Source organism: Pleurodeles waltl, chromosome 3_1 (assembly GCF_031143425.1).
Source record: "Pleurodeles waltl isolate 20211129_DDA chromosome 3_1, aPleWal1.hap1.20221129, whole genome shotgun sequence".
NCBI classification, from domain to species: Eukaryota; Metazoa; Chordata; class Amphibia; order Caudata; family Salamandridae; genus Pleurodeles; species Pleurodeles waltl.
The window spans coordinates 1,494,418,088-1,494,441,095 of NC_090440.1; the positions used below are offsets into that span (position 1 = coordinate 1,494,418,088).

At 41.7% G+C, this 23,008-nt stretch overlaps 1 protein-coding gene across 1 annotated transcript in view; it reads right to left on the minus strand.

Annotated features, from left to right (window-relative positions):
- LRP1B (LDL receptor related protein 1B) overlaps nucleotides 1-23,008 on the minus strand; it is a 4,500,992-nt gene that overhangs the window by 833,815 nt on the left and 3,644,169 nt on the right. Inside the window, exon 52 of the mRNA XM_069225083.1 lies at nucleotides 5,834-5,962. Coding sequence (XP_069081184.1) covers nucleotides 5,834-5,962 — 129 coding nt within the window. The remainder of the gene's footprint in view (nucleotides 1-5,833; nucleotides 5,963-23,008) is intronic.

Sequence of the window (23,008 nt, forward strand, 5' to 3'; positions counted from 1 at the left end):
ATAAATAATAAAAACAGCCATCTGATTAGCCATTCAGGGTACACTGCTCAAAAAGTAAGATAACAGCCTTTATGAAAAAAAACTAAATGATTTATCATAATACTATCAGTCTACTGTTAGTTTGCAGAGCCACACTACTGTCCAGACAATCACAGTGCATTGTCGCATCTGACAAAATGTCATAGTAACAGACACCAAACACACTATACACTGCCCCATCTACAGCTGGTTCAACGCAAGATTTCAAACTAAGGGGCAAATTTGTAATGATATAGTGCCACCTCACGCCACATCAATGTAATTATTTTGTACGTTAATGTGGCCCAACGAGGTAAAAATCCCTGTGCCGTATTTACAGGGTGGCGCAATGCATTCATTGTGCCACTTTGTAACACTTTGCCCTACATTATGCCTGTGACAGGCATAATGTATGCAAAGGGGGCGTTCCCCCGTTAGGGGAGCTAGAAAAATGGCGTAAGGAAATCTATGAGATTTCCTTGCACCATTTTTTATGGCACTTTTAACACCTGCTTAAGAGCAGGCTTTAAAAGGGGGCTTCCATTCTTTAGAATGGGCCCTATGTACTCTGCAGGAGTAGCGTCAATATTTTGGCGCCACTCCTGCAGAATCCATCAATAGCATCATGAGAAATGACATTATTGCCCCCTACCCTGTCACATGGTGCACCGTATGTTAAATACAGCGCACACATGGTGGTGGTAGAGGGTGCTAAGGGTCGCAGGGAGAGTGATGCTGCACTCGGTGCAGCACCACTTTTCATAAATCTGCCCCTAGTTTTGCTCTCTTCAACATCTAAAGCAGCAAAACCAGCTAGGTCAGAAAAGGAATCAGGGATGTGGTAGTTCCTTTTGATATCAGATGGGCAAAATAATTTGAAAAATGCACAGCAAGTTACATGCACCTCGTGCAAACAGGTGCTGAGTAGAGGCAAATATGACCAATACCCCAGAGGATCAAACAAAATGTGGAAGCACCTGTGGGCTTTCCATGCCACTATCAGCTCAAGTGTGAAAGAACACCAGGAGCAGAGGCCAAATAAACTGCACCTCCTTTAGTAGAACTCCCACACCAGGCAGATAATGACAACAGTATGCAGAATTTAGCTACATATCGTAAACATAGCTCGAAAACTGTGGCATCTGCGAAACTGACAAAATATTTTTTGCCAAAGTCATGGAAGACCACCTCAGAAGAAAACATAAGGAGCTATACCAAATATGTTACATAAACAAGTTAAAGACACTAGTTAACAGTTTGAAAAAAATTCAAATTAAAAAAAGGGTTTAAAAAACACATTTGAACAACAAACAATCATATTCTCATTAGGCAAAACTCTGCTTCCAATACCTTCTGCACATAACTAGAGGTTCTGTGCTGAGAGTGGCCGATTGGATACTTGCAATTGGATGGCAAAAGGTCTCGGAAGAGGCTAGGCCTTATGCCCAATCCCCACTGCACATGGCCATATGTAAAGTACAGTGGGCTTGGCCACCCGAAGAACATATTAAACATCCTACATTTAGAATAGGATCAAATATCACATAAACACATTGAAAAAACAAAGTTTAACGTTACATAATTAGTTGAGTAAATAAGGTATTATCTTACAATGAAAATTCCAAAAATTGACTGACATAACCAAATATTTAAGGGTTTATAGTTATGTCTTGTCTTGAAATCAGATATTAACATGTTTAAAAAGCAAAAAAACACTGATATTCACAAGTTATAGTTCAGTGAACTAAGTATAAATTGTTCCTGCCTCTTGCACAGCGTATTACCTTACTTATTACATCACTCATGACATGTTAAATCACATTTCAAAAGCCATCTCGTGGGAAAAATGTATTGACATCGACTGATGACATCACTCATGCCATCATCCAATAATAGTTACAGTATGCTCTAGTCATTGTGGACAGGAAATAATTCAACAAGGTACACCTGTACTTAATTTTCTATCACCAATACAGGAATAATTGGGAAACAACCCTCATCTATGAACTTACACACCACAGTTTATTGGTATTCACCCATCAGATAAACAAAACACCCCTGTACAGTGCATTAGCATCACCAATCTTTTAAACCTTTTACAATATATAAAACAATATTTGTTCTGTATTCACCTTAAAGGGATTACACTCACAAAGATTTCTATACGAGTCACATTTTTGGAATCAACAGATGGACAGATAAGCATTAGTCATAGAGAAAGCACCTTCAGTTACTTTGTGTGAAGGACTCTTTGTAGTTTAGTAAAATACTGTACAAATTACTGAGAAGAGCAGAAATGCATACAATGTTAAAGCCAAGTTTACAATCACACTGTAAGTTACACCAGCCGTAAGCGTGTCAACTATACATTGTACTTTATTTAAGACTTTGGTAAACTTTAAAATTATCAGAGAAGTTTTGTAAATAGATTTCCACAGCTTATCAATCTCTAGACCATGTTCCATCTGTCTACACCAGTGTATTACAGGAATTTAACATGGACATGTGCTGAAACATCTGCAGGTGAAAAATATAATTTGTTAACTGACAGTTCTGCTTATCTCATTCATTTTTTGAAAATTCCATTTGTGTTCAATCCACAATATACTTTTACATGTAGTCTGCAAGTCATGTGTTCATGGTGTACCTTAAGGTTTAAGAATCGTTGCACCTGTAACTGTAGTGGTATATAAACCATACCCCATGTAACTTTTGTCATGCAGAACTAGAGATTGCTCCTTCATTTACGTTATTTCCATTGTAAACAAAGTGCAAATGTAAATTACTACAGCTTCTTTCTAGTAGCTTAATTTTATTAAAACGATGTAAAAGTTTAATGAGTAATCATCAGTAATGTCATCTGAGATGTCATCAGTGATGTTGTCAGTGATGTAATTTACCATACAATGAATGATGTAATATTCCAAGCAACAAAGAGTGCATGGCAGCTGTTCACGTTATAATTAGGTCAGTGAACTCTAAATTGTATTTAAACATTCGTTTTCTGTTATTACAACACCTAAATATAACACCATTTTTACCTTTGCTCTTTTCTGTGAATTTAAGGGATTTTTGAACAAAAGCTAGATTATTGTTACCATACCTAGGTATAATATCACTTTAATCTGTTTTAACTGAATTTCTGAGGTTTTGTTCTTTAATGTAAGTTAAGAATGTATTATCATAACTAACGATAATGCCACTGAAATGTTCGATTTGATGGTTTGCCTGTGCACAGTGAGTTGTTGGCCACAGGCTTGGCCTGTAACCACACCCTGTAACCAGGACGTTCACCTATTATCTTAGGGTAGGCCACACACAGGCACGCACTGCACTGTACTTGGCCATATGCAACAGGGGGTTGGCTGAAGGCCCTGTTCCCAACCCACCCACAGACAGCAACCCCCACCGAGCATGACCAACCCCCATGGCTTCACAACCACCAGCTGCAGACAGCAATAAATCATGTGAAGCATGGGCTTGGCTGCAGGACATGGCAGACCCTGCGCACAACCCCCTATGTGCTCCCAACTCCCCATCATGCACAACCTTCAGTCATGTGTGTCGTGGAGCTGGGTGCTGAGTCTGGACTGCTGTTTGCAGCCTTCAGCTAAAACCAGTAGGTTTAGGGTATGAAAGTTAACATTGATTCTTGAAGGATGTAAACCCAATTTGACATTAAGCTTATCCAGTACCAAGCCAACATATTTGGCTTTTCAACACTAAGGCCCACATTACAAGTGCAACGCCCCAGTTGCAGTGGCGGATTTACCGCTGTGGTACCGGCGATAAAGACTGCCGCATTACGAGTTTGGTGGTTTGGCTGAAGCCAAACCACCACAACAATGCCAGCCTTTCGATCGGCGGAGAGCATCTCCAGGTCGGCAGCATGCCTCACACCACCAGCTGTATCACGAGGCAGTAAGCCACCAAGCTTTACAAAGCGGTCGCCCCGCCACGAAAACCCTGGTGGTAACGCACCCGGTGACAGGAATCCCCATTCAACATACGCAACCCCACATGTCCACGCACTTGCAGACACACACCCTCACCTGACCGCACACTTACATACAAACACCCCGACCTGACCTCATGTCACGCTCACACACAAACAGACGCTCACCCGACTCACTTGCACGCACACACACCCCCTCGCTGCATTCATACACACACCACTCCGCATGCATGCACACACACCCCCTCCACTCACACATACAGTCAAACATACCCCTCTTCCACTCACGCATACAGTCACACACACAGCCCCCTCCACGCATGCATAGAGTCACATACACATGCACGCACACCCATTCCGAAACACACCCACACATGCTTGCACACATACACACACACCACACACATGCACCTACCACACACACCCCTTCTGGTCAGTCCACCTATCTGTCTGGGCCGCACAGCAGCCCACGTTGATGTGGTCATCCTGGAGGGGGTGGATGGCAGCGGTTCCACTGTCGATGCCGCACTGCTGTGCATGAACCGCTGTGCAATATTACTGCTCGTAATATGGCGGGCAGAGTCCTTGCTGCATGGCGGTGCTGGCAGTGGAACTGCCTTTCAGCCACCATCTGTCAGGCTGACGGTATCGGATTTCTGCCTGTTTCTGGACTTAAATCCATAGCTAACTCGTCATGCAGCGATCTTTGGACCACTAACACTGGCGGTCTTTTGGCACCCCGTTCGACGGCAGTCATTGCAAAAGACTGCTGAAGTCATAATGAGCACCTCAGACTCTTTGTATAGTTTAGTATTGGTGTTTGCTGCTGTTCTACAGGTAACTCTCTGCTGTTGATTACATGTTTCAAGATGACTCAAAACAATGACATCTATTCTGGATTTAGCAGGATGTTTTCACCCTCTGACCTTTAATTTGGGTAAATGATATGCACCCCAGTTTGTTTGTGAGACCAACTTTAATGGGGATTACAATTAGTTTACACCTGCCAATCTGTAAATATTTGTGATTTTGTGAGTGGTATTTAGTTGTAAGTGTATAAAAAACTTTTTCATATGTAAAAGAAAAGGCACCTACTAGACAAAGATTTATTTCATGTTATTTGATGTGTCCTTCTGAGATACTAACCTACAGACTTCCCTGCATCAGCCTTTGACTGCACTAACTACTCAGACAGTTAAGTGCTAAAAGGGGCACTTCTTTCCCTATTTGATGATCTGCAGTACGGGGGCACCCAGTGACCAAGCTTGACCGAACAATTGGTGCTCAGCCACTTATGGTTGCTCTGAGATCTTCCAAAGCAAATTTTTCACATTTATGTGTATTGGGGCACATTTGGCCATGTCTTATTGTTAGATACATCAGATATCGAAAATTAGAGGTAACCATGATCAGAGAAGAAGAACAAGTGTGCTCTGGCAGTGCAATAAAGCACATATGCAATGTCATAAATCAATAACGCCTCTGGTTCTTAATAATTGTAGAACTGTCGCTCATGTCACAGTGATTGTCTATGCGTGACAATCTATGCATATTGGTAACTAAAATATTAATAGCTTAATTGTAAAGTGGTGCACTGAAAGTCAAATTGAAACAACAGTGATCATGGTTTTATTAGAAGAGAATAGATTGAGAAATAAGTACGTCATTCTGGGTTTACAGTAACTGTACTAAATAATTTTTCCAAAAATAGTCCGTAAACAGTTTTCCATATTTGGGTGTATCTTATATGATTATCACTGAAATTATTGCTCTGCCGAATACAAGTGAAAAACTAAGTTAAGACAAGCACATTATGCACTGAACGATATTGTATGCAACATCAAAACAAAATATTCATACCACAGCCTGCTGTAGATAGCTCATCACTTCCATTAGGGCAATCTCTTTCTCCATCGCAAAGCCAGTTCTTAGGGACACATGCGTGTGAACCTGGACAACTAAACATATCTGCAGCACAGGTTACAGAACCTAAAACAAAAAAGGCATGGCATGACGTATCATTTATTAGGATGAAAGAAATAACTTGACTTGCTGTCTTTGAATATATGTATTATGTACTAGGTAAGGATGTGCTCCTGGATTTAACGGTGCACAGGATACATCCTAAAACACAACACATCAACAACTATGTCTCATTACCTCATTTCTGATGGTACTTTTTGCTGCACGGCTGGAGTATGGATTAGAAAACAGTAGAAGTTTAATAAATGCAGTATAAAAGTATAGAGGAAATACGCTAATTTTACCAATTTAGCTACTACAACGGTATAACAAAATAATGCAACAAGAACACTTTCAAAATCAGTGAAAAACACACCAGTAATTGCAACATGATGATGGAAGAGTCACCAGCTGCTGCTTAATAATATGAGTCATGGAAGAGAAAGAACTATACATCATAGGCCGTCGTATACACCAGTTGGGTGCGCCTTAACCCATCAAACAGTAAAACACATTTAGAGCTTTACCTTAACCAGACTGTGCAAATGTCTCTAATAAGGCACTCTGGCCCGGATTTACGCGAAAGTGGCAGCACAGCGCTATGCCACTGTTGAAATGCAGGGGTGGACCATATTTAGAGGAATACAGCGCACCCCTGCATTTTTCCCTGCGCTGGCGCTAAATTAAGCTTCCTAGCGCCAATGCAGGCATCCTTGCACCATAGTGCAAGAGTGTCTGCATTGAGGGGATAGATTGTTTATGTGCAGGAAGGTGTCCCTTCCTGCTCATAAACAATCTGTAATGGCAATGTGGCACTTCTATGTGTGCTGCAAAATGCAGCACAAATAGATGTTCCAAAGCATTGTTTTAAAAGATTGTGTATGTGCAGGAAGGTGTCCCTTTCTGCATGTAAACAATTGTCCATGCCATTTTGCTTTTTCTAAGTGTACTGCAGAAAGCAGCACACATAGAAAAAGCAAACAACGAGGAGGAATAAAAGCATTCCTCCTCGTTTTGCCATGCTAACACCACCAGTGGGGTAGGGTTAGTTTTTGGCACTGCCTCAGGTTTACGACAACTCATAAATCTGAGGCAGCGTCAAAAGCAATGGGTGTTGCAGTGGAATGCCCACTGCAACACCCATTGCATGCCCATCTGCCATAGAAAACTGCATCAGAGGGGTCCATATTTACAAGGAGGTGTAACGCCACAAAAAAGTGGCATTACACCTTCTTGTAAATATGGAGCAGTGCTTCGTGACACCAGAGCGTCATGAAAAGTGACGCTCCAGTGGCACTATGGGCACTTAAATATGCCCCTGTATTTGCTAATTCTCATATATTCCTTGTGGTTTTCATTAAAACCTTAGGCAAACATTTTATTCAGTGCATCGAAAAGCCAATTGTCAGCCAGGAGCTATGGGGCATATTTGTTAAAATTCCACACTTCGCAGGGCAGTAAACAAAACTGCTGCACTGCATTGCATGAATGGGAGAGAGCTGAAGATTGCTATATGTACTCAGACATGACTTTCTTAATTTCTCTCTTAGTGCCAGTGCACTTGAGGCTGCCTAGCACCAACATGGGCGCTCGCACCATAGTGTAAGAGTCCCTGCACAATAGGCAGATTTTTTTTAATCATATACGAGAGAGTCAACAAAAAATGGCAATTGATCAATTGAGAAAGAATAACACAGTTGTTATCGAAGAAGCCAACAAGGGAGGAAACATAGTCATTCTTAATAAAGAAGACTATCTACATGAAATTTACCGCCAAATCAAAGATACAACATATTACAAAAAGCTTCCTTCAAATCCCACACGTGAGATTCAAAAGAAACTTAAAGATCTGCTAGATTTCTGGCATTCCAAACAAATGATCGCATCTGAAGAACGAAACTTCCTATTCATACAAAACCCTACAATCCCGACTTTATACATACTCCCAAAAATACACAAAGGTGATAAACCCCCTATAGGCAGACCCATCATCTCGGGAATCAATTCCATTTGCTATAATCTAGGCACTCTCATAGATTCAGAACTACAACCATTTATGCATAACTTACCATCCTTTATAAAAGACACTAAGGACATTTTAAGAAAATTGCAAAATATTGATTGGCAATCTGATTACATCCTAGCCACTATAGACGTGGTAAGCCTCTACACCTCTATTCGACATCAAGATGGAATAGAAGCAGTAAAAAGTTGTCTTTCCACAAGATCGGCTCAGTATACAGAACGCAATAAAATAATAATTGAGTTGCTTTCGTTCTGTCTTCAGAATAAGCGATGGGAGCTAAATTTGCTCCACCATATGCATGTATACTCATGGGAGCTAAAGAAAGAATTTGTCTCTGGAATGATCAATTTGAACATTTTTCCCAGCATATTATCTTCTGGGGTCTTATATAGACAACATTTTACTAATTTGGCAAGGTCAAGAATCTGAACTTCAACTCTTTCTGGAATCTCTCACACCTAACCGATGGAATATTGATATAACCTATCAATTTTACAGAACAACAATAGAGTATTTAGACATAACTCTATACATCAAGAATGAACAATTACAAACTCGTCTTCATAGAAAAAAGACTGCAGCAAACTCAATTTTACATGCTTCTAGCTGTCATTCATCCAACATTATCCACAATATTCCGGCAGGAGTGTTCAGGAGAGCAAGACTGAACTGCAGCGGCAAGGCTGACTATGAGGATGTGGCTTCTGAAATTATCCAACGCTTGTCAAATAGAAGCTATGACACTACGAACTTAAATAAACTTAAGGAACAATATGCTACATCAGACCGCAACATTATGCTCAATAAATCTAGAACCATTGAGAAGAATCCAGTGATCCATTTCATTACTGACTACCATTATGGACATCACCTGATTCGAAAAATTCTTCGTAAACACTGGTATTTGTTGCACAATAATCCTTCTATCAACCAATATCTTCCATCTTACTCCCAAATGGGTTTCAGAAGAGGCCTAAATCTTAAGGATAAACTCTGTTCCTCATTCTATTGTTACTCATCTTCCAAACAAAGTACACTACCAAGACCTCAGGGCTTTTACAGCTGCACTGAGTGCTCGATTTCCAAGCTTGGTCTTTCAAAATCTAAATCTGTTATGATCAATGATCAAGAATTTATGATCCGAGATTTCATCAACTGTGATAGTACTAATATTGTTTACACCATTATTTGCCTATATTGGAAGTACGATTCGGCCTCTGAAGATTTGAATACAATAACATTTTCGCAATATTAAAAAAAATGACATTAAATTTCCTCTGGTGGATCATATTTTTGAACATCATTCTAATGATCGTGCTTTTACCTTCTGTGGCCTCCAACAGTTGAAACCACATCCTAGAGGGGGAAATCTGGAACTTCAATTTCGCCGAAGTGAAAGTCGCCTCATAATCAAATATGATACAGTACGGAGAGGTTTGAACAAAGACTCGGAATGGCACTTCTGGTTGCAATAAGACTGATGTTTAGATAATACTGACTATATTTTTTTCAATTACATTGTCATCTATGTCTTATAAAATTCATAATTTGTCCTTCTACATGAATCAGAACCATGTAACAACTTTGAATATTGCTAAAAAGTTTGTCCCAATCTCTCATGTCTTTATTTCCATGAGTCTAACAGACAAAATGTGATCTTTATACAGAGATATCGTACTATTTCACTCTATTTTCATTTTTGGTAACTTTTCATCAATCAGTTTTTCCTAGTTTTCTTTTACTTGGGCTAAAGATGCCTCACTTAACATCTTTGCTTCTTACTTGCATGTTATTTATTTCTGTCTAGGGGTACTATCCCCTGTTATTTGAGCCCTTTTCTTTTCTTTTTCTTTTCTTTTCTTTTATTTCCGTTATCTCTGATTTTTAATATATTCTCTCTTATTTTCTTTCACTCATTCCTCGTCTGTCGTCTCTTGACTTGATGACTTTTCGGGTCCTCAGGCCCGTTCCAATATGGCGCCCGCTGTTTCTCACACATCCCGAAATAGATGGTGCCAACTAAAAGGTAGGACTAAGCGGGTATGGAATAGGTTTAATTTAACGTGATATGTAACTCTTCCAAGATGGCATCCGACTAAGACGCGCAATCAGCAAATTGCTGCCGGCTCTTCAAAAATCATACTTTTTCCTGGTATTCGGGTAAGTTCTATTACTCTTTCACAGGGTCAGTGAAACTTTGAGCAATGTAGGACGTATTTTTCGGATGTCAAACCTTTTGCTTGTTTTCCAATTAATTGGAGAAACTACAGATTATTAAACAAAGAGACTTTATATCTCGGATTATTTATCATGCTATGTATCAGCTTCATTAATAGCCCTCCTACTATTGTTAAATCATGATGTGGTTAACTGTAACAAATTTATTCTCGTTTATCTCACACTTGAAATTATGTTATGAGAAAAAAATATTTATTTTCTTTGATCTCTGTATGATATCTACTTGTTTGTTTGAACTTTCTTTTTTTAACATTTAGACCAATGATTACTGTGAAGTATAAAAATGACTATCATACTGGTATGATTTTTCTAATTATTATCCCATATTTTTCAAGAATTTGCCTTAATTAAACTATGATTAAGCCTCTATTAAGATTTAACTTGCACTGCAAATTAGATGTGCCAGCACACATAACTATTATAACCCCTTAATGTGTTGTTATTTTAACAGTTATCACTAGTCACTCTTGGACTGTAACGATGAGACAGTCACATCTTCTCAATAATTATAGAAACTATATAAATTATTTATTTTTATTGACATCACACACCACTTTACTTCCTAACATTCGGTTCTCCTTAGGGTATCCACAGTTACTTCTGGAACAACTTCAATCGTCACCTATTTCACATCAAATCTAGGAAAAACAGCACGGGCTGGCTTTAGTTTTGTATGTCACCTTGCGTGCTTATAACTCTTCCACCATTAATATAATTAGTCTAAAAAGGTTTACCAGTGACCTTTGCTTTGTTTATTCTTAAATTGATTACAGCCTTGAGAAAGCCCCAGGTGAAATTACCATAGAGGGCGAAACATGTGTCGGCTACTGCTACTGATTCAATCTCACCAACCTTTTGGATGCCTTAAGAAATCAATGATTGACCTTTTTGTACTACCATCACTAAATGCTCTTGGAAGGACCTATGAACCTATGACTAAAGACTGTATATATTTGGCATATTAAAAAGGTCTTCTGTTATTAATTTACCTTCATCAACCTTTGGGATGCCCTCATGATTTAATGACTGATATTTCTCTACACTGTCATCACTAAATGGTTTTTTGAATGGATCTATGAACCTTTGATTAAAGACTGTATATATTTGTCACACTACGAAGATCCTTTGCCATTTCATTTTCCAACTATCATATTGATTATATTCTCTTTTTAATTTACAATGTGGGTTCTCAGCTTTTCTTTGTTTTGAATAGATTTTTTTTCATGCAGGAAGGGACACCTTCCTGCCCAAAAACAATGCTTAGAGGCCTCTTCCTCTCTCTATGTTTGATGGAAAATGCATCATGTACAGAAATAGGAAGTAGCACGGATATATAAAGATATTTCTCCTCGTTTTGCCTCAGACTGAGTGCCATACCATTTTGGTGCAATCTCAGTTTTACTAATTTCCGTAAATCTGGGATTGTGTTAAATTCAATGAGTGGATGCAAGGAACACCCCTACTCCACCCATGGACCACCTACTACTATGAAATGTGATGTAACCCAGTGCAAGCCCCCTGGTTTTGTTCTATTTCTTTACAAAGTCACGCAAGACAGCACAAATAGCCCCATGAGTGGCTTTGTAAATACCATTTAAGGACTTGCATTGACTTGTTATGACTTGTGTCACACAAGAATAATGAGAGCCCATGATAAATCTTGGCCTAGGCGTTTGTGACCAGGACAATACCTATTTTTCCTGTTCGTTCAACAGAAAACTTTCCCACAAAGTTTCCAAGATCATTGCCTGGATTTGATAACTGGGTAATCCAAAGGATTCAAACAAAACATGGACACAGAGGCCCACACATAATTTAACCCATTAAATACAAAGGATTTAAGAATATAATTCTTTCAAAGAGATCAGACATGCTTCTACAAACTTTCTTTTCAACAGAACACAAATGACAGATGTTTGATTTGGTCTCAAATATTCACCCTAGATCTCTTGATTATGGTTTTAGAAATATTAAGCGTGAATATACATGATGTATTTAAAATTGTGCAGAAATACTTGGCTTAATAATTTAATTTAGGTATCCTCTAGCTTCAAAAACTCCCAGGCTTGCCTTTAAGAAGAATGATGGCACAGTTTTCAATGTTTGGGTATAGTGGGGGGTCAATGGGGTGAGGGAGTTCAGTACTTGTCCAAATACAATTTTCCCAGTATTTTGCACACAGACAAAAATCAGCATCATACGTGAAGCAGTCCCAATGAGAAACAAGGTGAGGGTCAGGCAAGAGTCTACAGTTTGGGGGTAGGGAGCTTCAGATAACCCAGGTGGTATACCCCAATTCACCCCTTCAAACACACACTCTCCATCCCAGGAGTGAAGCCACACTTACCTTGGCACAGCAGGAGAGCTCGGGCTGCCAGGCTGAGGAGCAGGGCATGGGTGCAGGATGGCAGTGAATCCCTGCCTTAGGCACTCAGGCACATCCTGCACTCTGGGTACCATTCACCCACTACGGGAAAGGTGCCTACTGCTGGGGGCTGGTGTGCAGCAATACCAAGGGGTACGTCATCAAGGCCTCAGGGCAAAAGTTGTCCTGGCCCTGTTTACTTGTGCCTACATATGAAATGGCATACATTAGTGTAAACAGGAGTTAAGGGTACACAAGTCATCCTCCATCGGAAAGATAAAAGGCTGCCCCCGCCACCATTAGAACTTACTATGTCCTTCCACTCACGCAGACACCTCTGCAGCAGGCACATTAACCAGCTGTGCGAGCCGGACCCTGCAGACTGAGCTGGCAGTGAACACTGCCTAGGAAGAGGCTTCAATGTGTGGAGCAAAGCCCCATCCATGCCAGTGAAACTCAATGCAGCATAAACATACCCACATTCACCACAAAAAGTAAAGCAAGTGTTTTATGTAAAACTCATCTTAGGTGTAAAAAACATGCTGTTCAGATTTAAAAAATGGTTTGGAAAATTTACAGCAGAAAAAAGTTGCAGGAGTTCACATAAAGAAACAGGGCAGTGGTTTACCACTTGCTAATTCCTAGGAAACTGTAAAACAGAATCTGTGTAAATAAAAGTACAACCAAACTCTACAGCGTGTCTGCTTGAAAAGCGAAACCAGTAAGTACCCAATTCGAGCGAGAAATGTCAACCTTGATGTGCAAAGCTCAGGGAGGCCCAGCCCATTTGGTGGTGTCTGTGAGACCGAGCAGGCGCTTGGTAGCTCAAAAAAGGGCCAGGGCAGGGGCTCACTGCACCCCAGCCCTCTCCGACACTCCAATGCACACACCTTGAGGTGAGTACCGGAGGATTTGTAAAGGACAGGGCAGCCTTATTGTCCAAACCCATGCCACGGCGCGAGGGAAGGTATGGCGGTAGTAGCGCCAGCCGCACTCCGTGGACCAGCGCGAGGGGGGGTTCAAGGGATATTAACTGCCTCCAGTATAGCAGGACATCATCTACCTGGTCACGGTTAAAGTAAATAGTTTGTGTCAACCTGAGCGAGGCAGTGTCAACGGACGGTCAGTAAAAAAAGCACGGTGCCCATGGGAAACTCAAGAGACATGCATCTCAGCTCCAAAGGTCAGACTGATTTATGCTCCATGAACAGATAGGAGCCGATTGCTTGCACATTTCTCTAATTTGCTACAGGGGCCAGAATTTTGAGAATTTTGCACGCTTTATGTTGAGCTGAGAAGCGCTTCAGAGGTTCCAGAAAGGAGACCCACACTGGCCGGCCAGGGGGTATAATTGATTCTGGGGCATGAAAAAACAGAGTGTACATTGTCCTGAATATGGGTGGCAAAGCAACACCTTCTAATAATCCTAATCATCTCCTGGGACCTGGCCCACCCAGGGGCTACAATTCGAACAAGGGTGAGAGACCCGTCTTTCTTTTTTATTTATGTACTTTATTTTTAGAGCAAATTCACTAATTTCTATTTTTAATTTGTGCTTTTTTGCCCTGCCAGGGTCCCTCTGCGAACCCAAGCCCAAGGTTTGAAGGTCAAGGTGTTCCTACCTGCCCCTTTTCTTTTATTTCCATTTTTTTGTGGGACTCGGCTGAAGTCGAGTCTCAAGATGGCTGCCAATATTTCCTGTTTGAAGTTCTTGTTAGTCTTCGCAAAATCATCGAGAAGGAACCTGGGCTCTAGATATACAAATTTGGATTTCCTTTCATTTCTAAAAAAAAACTGAACTAATTTACACCAAATAATAAAAAGCACAATCTGTGGAACATAATCTAAGCTTTCTGACAAATTTTGTGCAATTGCGTACAGTGTTTTGAGCTGTAGCTCAAAAATCCCACAGGAATTCATATGGGAAGTGCACTTTTTTCACCCCACCCTCTTTTTGTCTGCCCCTGCTTGATGGATCAGCCTGCATTTTTCCATGTGCAATGAGAATAACAGGCACACTTTCTTGGGAGAATTTTGTGAACATTCATCAAACAAAGCCAAAGATACTGACAAGTCAAAAAACAATTTTCCTATAGAAATGTGGTGCTAACTATAAGCACCTACTGGCGACTGGAGCTAGCTAGTTATAGTTAGGACCTAGTTTCCATAGAAAAAGCATTTTTTGACTTGCCAATATCGTTGGCACCATTTGACGAATCTTCACAAAAATTTCCCAATAAAGTGTGTCCAAGACTCTTGTTATGCGTGGAAAGTTTTGGGGTGATCTGTCGAGTGGGGGCAGAGAAAAAGGGGGGTAAAAAAAGTTCATTTCCCATCTAAATTCCCATAGATGTTTTGAACACAACTACAGCCGAAATGACTGGATGGAATTATCCCAAATATGTCAGAATGGTACCTTCGGGTCCGCAGATCATGCTCTTGGTGTAAATCCATTCAGTAGTTTAAGAGAAATTAAGGAAAATCCAAATTTGTTTACCTTGATGTGCAAACACTTCACAAATCCTCCGGATCTCGTGGAGAGATCTAATTGGCTGCCTTCCGCTTCAACCAAGAAGTGCTGACAGCAATTTCGTGACTCAGCTTTATCTAGGCAGACACAATCATGCCCACTTTTGCACCCAGAGAGGTACACTCACACCCACTTACACTCAGAATGACACTTTCACAACCAATCTTACACCCACTCTCACACCCTCACACTCTGATGCCCACTCTACACACAGACACTCTCACACCCAATCTCATACCCAGAGAGACACTCTCAGACACACTCTCACACCCAGACAAACATTATCACACCCACTCTCACACCCACACAGTCCCTCTCAAAAGGCACTCTCACACCCACACTCAGTTTAAGGCAGAAAGTCTCACATCGATGCTCACACCCAGACAAACACTCTCACACCCACTCAGACACCCAGACAGATGCTTTCACACCCACTCTCACATCCAGAGAGACACTCTGACACCCACTCTCACATCCAGACACACACTCTCACACCCACTCAGACACCCAGACAGATGCTTTCACACCCACTCTCACATCCAGAGAGACACTCTCACACCCACTCTCACATCCAGACACACACTCTCACACCCACTCTCACACCCAGACAGATGCTCTCACACCCACTCTCACATCCAGAGAGACACTCTCACACCCACTCAGACACCCAGACAGATGCTTTCACACCCACTCTCACATCCAGAGAGACACTCTCACACCCACTCTCACATCCAGACACACACTCTCACACCCAGACAGATGCTCTCACACCCACTCTCACATCCAGAGAGACACTCTCACACCCACTCTCACATCCAGACACACACTCTCACACACACTCTCACACCCAGACAGATGCTCTCACACCCACTCTCACATCCAGACAGACACTTTCACACTCACTCTCGCAACCAAAGAGAAACTCTCATTCCCACTCTCACATCCAGACAGACAATCTCTCACCCATGCTCACACCCAGAGAGACAATCTCACTCCCACTCATACAGCCAGAGAGACACTCTGACATCCACTGTCACAACCACAGAGACACTCACAACCAATCTCACACAGACACACCTTTTCACACCTACTCTCATACCCACACACTCTCACACCCACCCTCACACCAAGACAGATGCACTCATGCCCACTCTCACACCCAGAGAGACACTCTTACACCTACTCCCAGATCCAGACAGACACTCTCACACCCACTCTCAAACCTGGAGAGACACTTTAACACTCACTCGCACACCCAGAGAGATGCTTTCACAACCAATCCCACATACAGGCACATCCTCTCACATCCAGTCTGACTCCCTAACAGACACTCTCAAACCCACTCTTACATCCAGACATATGCTCATGCACCCACTCTCACACCCAGAGAGACATTCTCACACCCACTGTCACATCCAGACAGACACTCTCACACCCAGACAGATGCTCTCACACCTGCTCTCACATCCAGACAGGAGGGCCAGCTCCTGCTATGTCCTGGGGTGGCCACCCACAGGACGTATCTATTTGCTCTGACTTGGTGGGAGCTTTGACACCTGCAGCCAAGTCAGAGCAAACACTCCGCTCACAGCAACTGTATAGTAATTAACCCACTCTCACATCCAGAGACTGTAACACCCATTCTCATACCCAGACAGACCATCTCGCACCTAGTCTCACACCCAGTCAGACACTCTAACAGCCACTCTTACACCCAGAAACACCCTCTCCACCCAGGCATGTTCTCACCCACTCTCAAACCCAGACAGACAATCTCACACCCACTGTCACACCCAAACACTCCCCCATGCACTCTCACTCTCAGACAGAGTCTCTCACACCCACTCTCACATCAAGAGACACCCTCTCACATCCACTCCCACACCTAGAGACACTCTCTCCAACCCAGACAGACACTCTCATATCCACTCTCAGACCCAGACACACAATCTCACACCGATGTTGTTGTATCTGTAAAACTGGCTACTGAAAGGGCGTCAGGGTAGACGTTCCATGACTCCAGTGGCTTGATATAAATGTGGCATCAAAACTAATAATGGGTCTAAAATGTTGAAACATGTTTTTGATTTGGTATTTTTGAGATCCACTGATGGATCTATGTATATAAATTAAATTTAAAAAGTATGAATAAGAAAATAAAAAACTATATCTATGTAAAAAGGTTTAGCTCAGAAAATAGCCTTTGTGTTCATAGTGTATACTTGATAACTACATATGGAACAGGATGCAGTCTTTCAGGTTCTGCCAGAACACCTTGTAGCCTTTTTCTGTCAAGTGAACTCCATCATTTCTATATATACCATCCATATCAAACCGTAAATTATTATGGTATATGGCGACTAAGTTGTGGTCCCTGTGGAAAGTAAAAACAATTTTATTAACATGTTTCCTGGATTTGTCTACTTGTGGACATAATTCACATGACCACTTACACGTCTGCCTTTGACAAATGATAGAAAAAGCAAACGCAGTGTGTGGGAAAAGTGTCATTAATGTCCCAAAGGTCATTGTCAGAATGGTGCACAATCATAAGGTCTAGATGTTGGCAATCCTTAATGATTTCATCCAAAGGGAGCAATTAAACCCTCTCTTGCCAACCCAAGTAATATCCACATTAGATACACCAGGTTCCTGTCAATGCCACTCTTTTTTGCACTCTCTCTAGCCAAAAACGCATAGTTGTGTCCCACAATCCACACTCTGAGCATTCTGGAGGGAAGCTGGAGTACCGCTCAGGACAAGGCTGCAGATGAATGAGGCAGTTTTCAAATGAAATGCAGTTGAAAATGAAAGCTACTCGTTAGAATTTAAAGGACACGTTTTATTGGTTGTTCTAAATATGTTGCTGCATAAAGGTAGGTGGTGATTTTCTGAGAAAAGATTATAGATATTGGATTGGGTTTTGATAAAGTAGAAAAATACTATCAATATTTTTGTAAAAAACATTATTTTCTTTCAAGTAAATTGTGGCTTTTTGGACTTTACTCACATCCACTAACTATTACCCGATTTTATTTTACTTTTGGTGGGCACTCCATTTACCAGACTAATGAGTGGTTGAGCTACAGATTTCTAGTCACCCACTGCATCAACACGTTTTTTAAAATGTAAAGGTAAATAGACAACTCTTCCTTTAAGTAATTTCTTTAGTTCTGTTGGCAGCAGTTTCCCTATCTTTCGGCTCCATTTGAAATATTACTTGAAATGGATGTTCAGTTTGCATTAGAATTGATTCATACTCATTTAATTGATCAAGTTCTTGTGGCATTGGTACCAATTCTTATCTATTATGAATTGCTCCAGCTGGCATATCATTTGCTGTGTGTCTCTATCAAAGCGTTCCTCTACAAATAGATATGCACCAAATTCCAGCCACTCATCATTGTTATCTTGCTCAGTTTTAGAAAATACAATTACATTACGAGTTTGTTTTTTGTAATGAGTGAGGTGACAAAAAATACAAACATAGGTTTCTCAGATTATGACTGCTACGACTGCTATAAAGAGACTTTCAGTGCTGTAAAAGGTAGCATTGATTGTCCAGTATGTCCCAATTACTTGAAAATATTAAATGAAGAATTTGATCAAGAGGAAAGAATTGCTAGTAAAATAGCAAAGGATAGTTCACAAAGCAGCCAGAGTTCTGGTGCTCTTAGTCAAGATCCTCTTGGACAGCAAATAATTGAAAATTAAGCCACCATAGTCACGAATGAGATGGAGACAGCAATGCACCAAGCAAGAGAAGAAAATGTTGACTTGGAACACTTAGTAGAACAACTGAACAATGAGCAGAAAAAAATATATAAGGAAGTCAAAGAGAGAATATAGCATGGATTCCTGCACAAATACAATCAATGTAAATGTTCAAGTTTTTAAGCCAATTCCTTTGTATGCCAACACACAATCTGGCACTGGAGAAAGTTTTTAAATCCAAGTTCTAGCCACTTATCTACAGAAGACTACAGTCTCCATTTTGTGGTGTGTAGTAACAGACCCAACTGGATTAGCTGCAACATCAAAGGAATGACATTGCATCATCTACTTATGCCCCCTGTTAAACACAATAATAAACCAAAATAAAAAAAAGTTATCTGGTGAAGCTTTTCACAAAGTTTCCAGAGTCTTGAAGAAATTAAAACTTTTAATCATTGATGAGGTTATCATGGTCTCAAACTTAATGCTTGCGTGCATGCATTTGAGAATGCAACAGATATTGAAGGCAGAGTATGATGTACTTTTTGGAGGAAAGCATGTAGCTGTGTTATTGCACTTTAACCCCTTCTGTGCCGGGGACGTAATGGTTACGTCCACCGGCACAGTGCTCATGTGCCGAGGACGTAACTATTACGTCCTCGGCACTAAGTTCAGAGAGAGCACTAGCGCTCCCTCTGTGGGCTTCCCTCCCACCCCCCAAGGCAGGGATGGAAGAGGAAGACTTCCCCTTCCACCCCTGACCCCTCTGATCTCCCAGTGACGTCTGATGACGTCAGCGCGAATTTGCACGCTGACCTCATCAGAGGCCACATTTTTCTTCTGATAATGTGATGGGGGGCTGAGAGGCTTCAAAGGGAAGGAAATCTCTCAGAGCATTTCAAAAGCTGGATTGTAAAGCGATCCGGCTTTTGAAATGCCCACTAGACATCAGGGATAATTTAGAAAAATGAAATTGGCACAAGGAGAGCAACCCCTTGGGCAAGGGTCTCTCCCCAGGGGGGGCAATATTTTGTAAGGCCTTTTATGCAGGGTGGTCTATTGTTGTTAGGCCGATCTGCCCCCAGGGGAGGGGCAAAATCCACTAGGCGCCAGGGATCATTTTTTTTGTTTGTTTTTCTGTTTTTTTTGTTTTGTTAGAGTTGGGGAGCGACCCCTTAGGCAAGGGTCGCTCCCCTGGGGGGCACATTGTATTTAGACCGGACGATTTTTGTTAGGCCAATCTTCCCCCAAGGGGGTCAGAAACCACTAGGCACTAGGGATCTTTTTTTTCGCCAATTTCACGCAAGGGGAGCGACCCCTTAGACAAGGGTCACTCCCTGGAGGGGGGAAATTAATTTTAGCCCATTTCTGCCCCCCCCCCCCCTTGGTAGCATATCGGCAGATTTTATTAGGCCAGTCTGCCCCCAAAGGGGGCAGAAACCACATAGGCACCAAAGATTGGTGTGTGTGTATGCATCTGTTTTCGTTAGGGGGCAGCCCCTTGTTTAATGGTCGCTCCCCATGGGGGCACATTACTGTTTGCCATATCTGCCCCCCTTGGCAGATGGGCCTATTTGTGGAAGGCCCATCTGACCCCAAAGGGGGGCAGAAAGCCCACCAGAGACCAGGAATGTTTTTTTTTCTCCAAAATAAGGGGGTAGGGATATGTCCAAACCCCCACCCCAAATAAATGGGTCCAAATGTTCTACCAGTGGGCAGATGGGGCAATTACCCCTGATCCACACCCCGGGGTTGCAGAAAGTCTTCAAGATGCAAGGGATTTTTTTTTAAAAACAAAAAATATTTGGGTGGTGGCTACCAACCTGTATGAGCCTGGTTATGCCCCCACCCCAACTGAGGGGGGTAACAGTCTTTCAGCTCTGCCCCACACTCTAAAACATCTTATCCCACAGCAAACTAGAAGACATTTGATTATTTTGGGTTTTGGTTTCACATTTGGGTCATGAGAGCTTGGCTAACTCTCAAAATCGTCCCATTTGGAATGCTGCAGGCTAAACTTTATAGACTTTGGGACGCTGCAATGTAGAAAAATCCACAAGACCTAGACACATCTGAAAACTAAACATCTGGTTGATTCCAGAGTGGTGTGTTTCACATGCACCCGCACCATTTTTGTACCCACAATGCCCTGCAAACCTCCAACTTTGCTGGAAATCACACATTTTTCCTATGTTTTTGTGATGGAACCTTCCAGAATCTGCAGGAATCAACAAAATTCCTACAACCCAGCATTGTCCAATCTATATTGATAAAAATTCTGCTGCCCGTTTGGATCCCCTTTGGTTCCCCCTCAATATCGACATGTTTTTGGCTCTTCCCTTTCACAAGCACTTGACCCACCAACACAAATGAGGTATCATTTTTACCGGGAGATTGAGGGGAACATTGGGTGGTATGAAATTTGTCCCAGTACGGTGATCCCACACAGAAATGTGGGAAAATGTGATTTTTTAGCTAAATTTGAGATTTGCTGAGGATTCTGGGTAAGACAACATTGGGGAATCCACGCAAGTCACACCTCACTAGACTCCCTTGGGTGTCTAGTTTTCAGAAATGTCTGGGTTTAGTAGGTTTCCCTAGAAGGCTGCTGAGCCCAGGACCAAGAACGCAGGTCCCCCCCACAAAAACAGGTAGTTTTGTATTTGATAATTTTGATGTGTCCAGTTAGTGTTGTGGGGCATTTCCTTTCGCAGGCAGTAGGCCTACCCCCACAAGTGAGGTACCATGTATATCGGGAGACTTGAGGGAACGCTAGGTGGAAGGAAATGTGTGGCTCCTCTCTGATTCCAGAACTTTCTGTCACCGAAATGTGAGGAAAAAGTGTTTTTTAGGCCAAATTTTAATGTTTGCAAATGAGTCTGGGTAACAGAACCTGGTCAGAGCCCCACAAGTCATCCCATCATGGATTCCCCTAGGTGTCTAGTTTTTAAAACTGTGCAGGTTTGCTAGGTTTCCCTAGGTGCCGGCTGAGCTAGAGGCCAAAATCCACAGCTAGGCACTTTGCAAAAAACAGCTCTGTTTTCTTTGTGAAAATGTGATGTGTCCACGTTGTGTTTCAGGGCATTTCCAGTTGCGGGTGCTATGCCTACCCCTACAAGTGGGATACCATTTTTAGCAGGAGACTTGGGGGAACGTTGGGTGGAAGGATATTTGTGGCTCCTCTCTGATTCTAGAACTTTCTGTCATCAAAATGAGAGGAAAAAATTTTTTTGGGGCCAAATGTTGATGTTTGCAAAGGATTCTGGGTAACAGAACCTGGTCAGGGCCTCCCAAGTCACACCATCTTGGATTCCCCTAGGGGTCTAGTTTTCAAAACTGTGCGGAATTGCTAGGTTTCCCTAGGTGCCGGCTGAGCTAGAGGCTAAAATCCACAGCTAGGCACTTTGCAAAAAACAGCTCTGTTTTCTTTGTGAAAATGTGATGTGTCCACGTTGTGTTTTGGGGCAGTTCCCGTCGCGGGCGTTAGGCCTACCCACACAAGTGAGGTACTATTTTTATCGGGAGACTTGGGAGAAAACAGAATAGCAAAACAAGTGTTATTGCCCCTTGTCTTTCTCTAAATTTTTTCCTTACAAACATAAGACAGTGTGTAAATTTCTGCCCTGCAATTCACATGCTAGTATGGGCTAGTATGGGCACCCCGGAACTCAGAGATGTGCAAATAACCACTGCTTCTCAACACCTTATTTTGTGGCCATTTTGGAAATATAAAGGTTTTCTTGATACCTATATTCACTTTTTATAGTTCAGCAAATGAATTGCTGTATACCCTGTATAGACTGAAAACCCATTGCAAGGTGCACCTTACTTATTGGCTCTGGGTACCGAGGGTTATTGATGAACCTACAAGCCCTATATATCCTTGCAACCAGAAGAGTCCAGCTGACATAACGGTTTATGGCTTTCAAAAATCTGACATCGCAGGAAAAAGTTAGAGTAAAACGTGGAAGAAATTGCTGTTTTTTTCACCTCAACTACAATATTCTTTTATTTCAACAAAGGGTTTGTGGTGCTAAAATCACCAGCTTCCCAGCTTTCAGGAACAGGCAGACTTGAATCAGAAAACCCAAGTTTTCAACACAATTTTGGCATTTTACTGGGTCATACCCCATTTTTACGATTTCTTTGTGTTTTCAGCCTCCTTCTAGTCAGTGACAGAAATGGGCGTGAAACCAATGC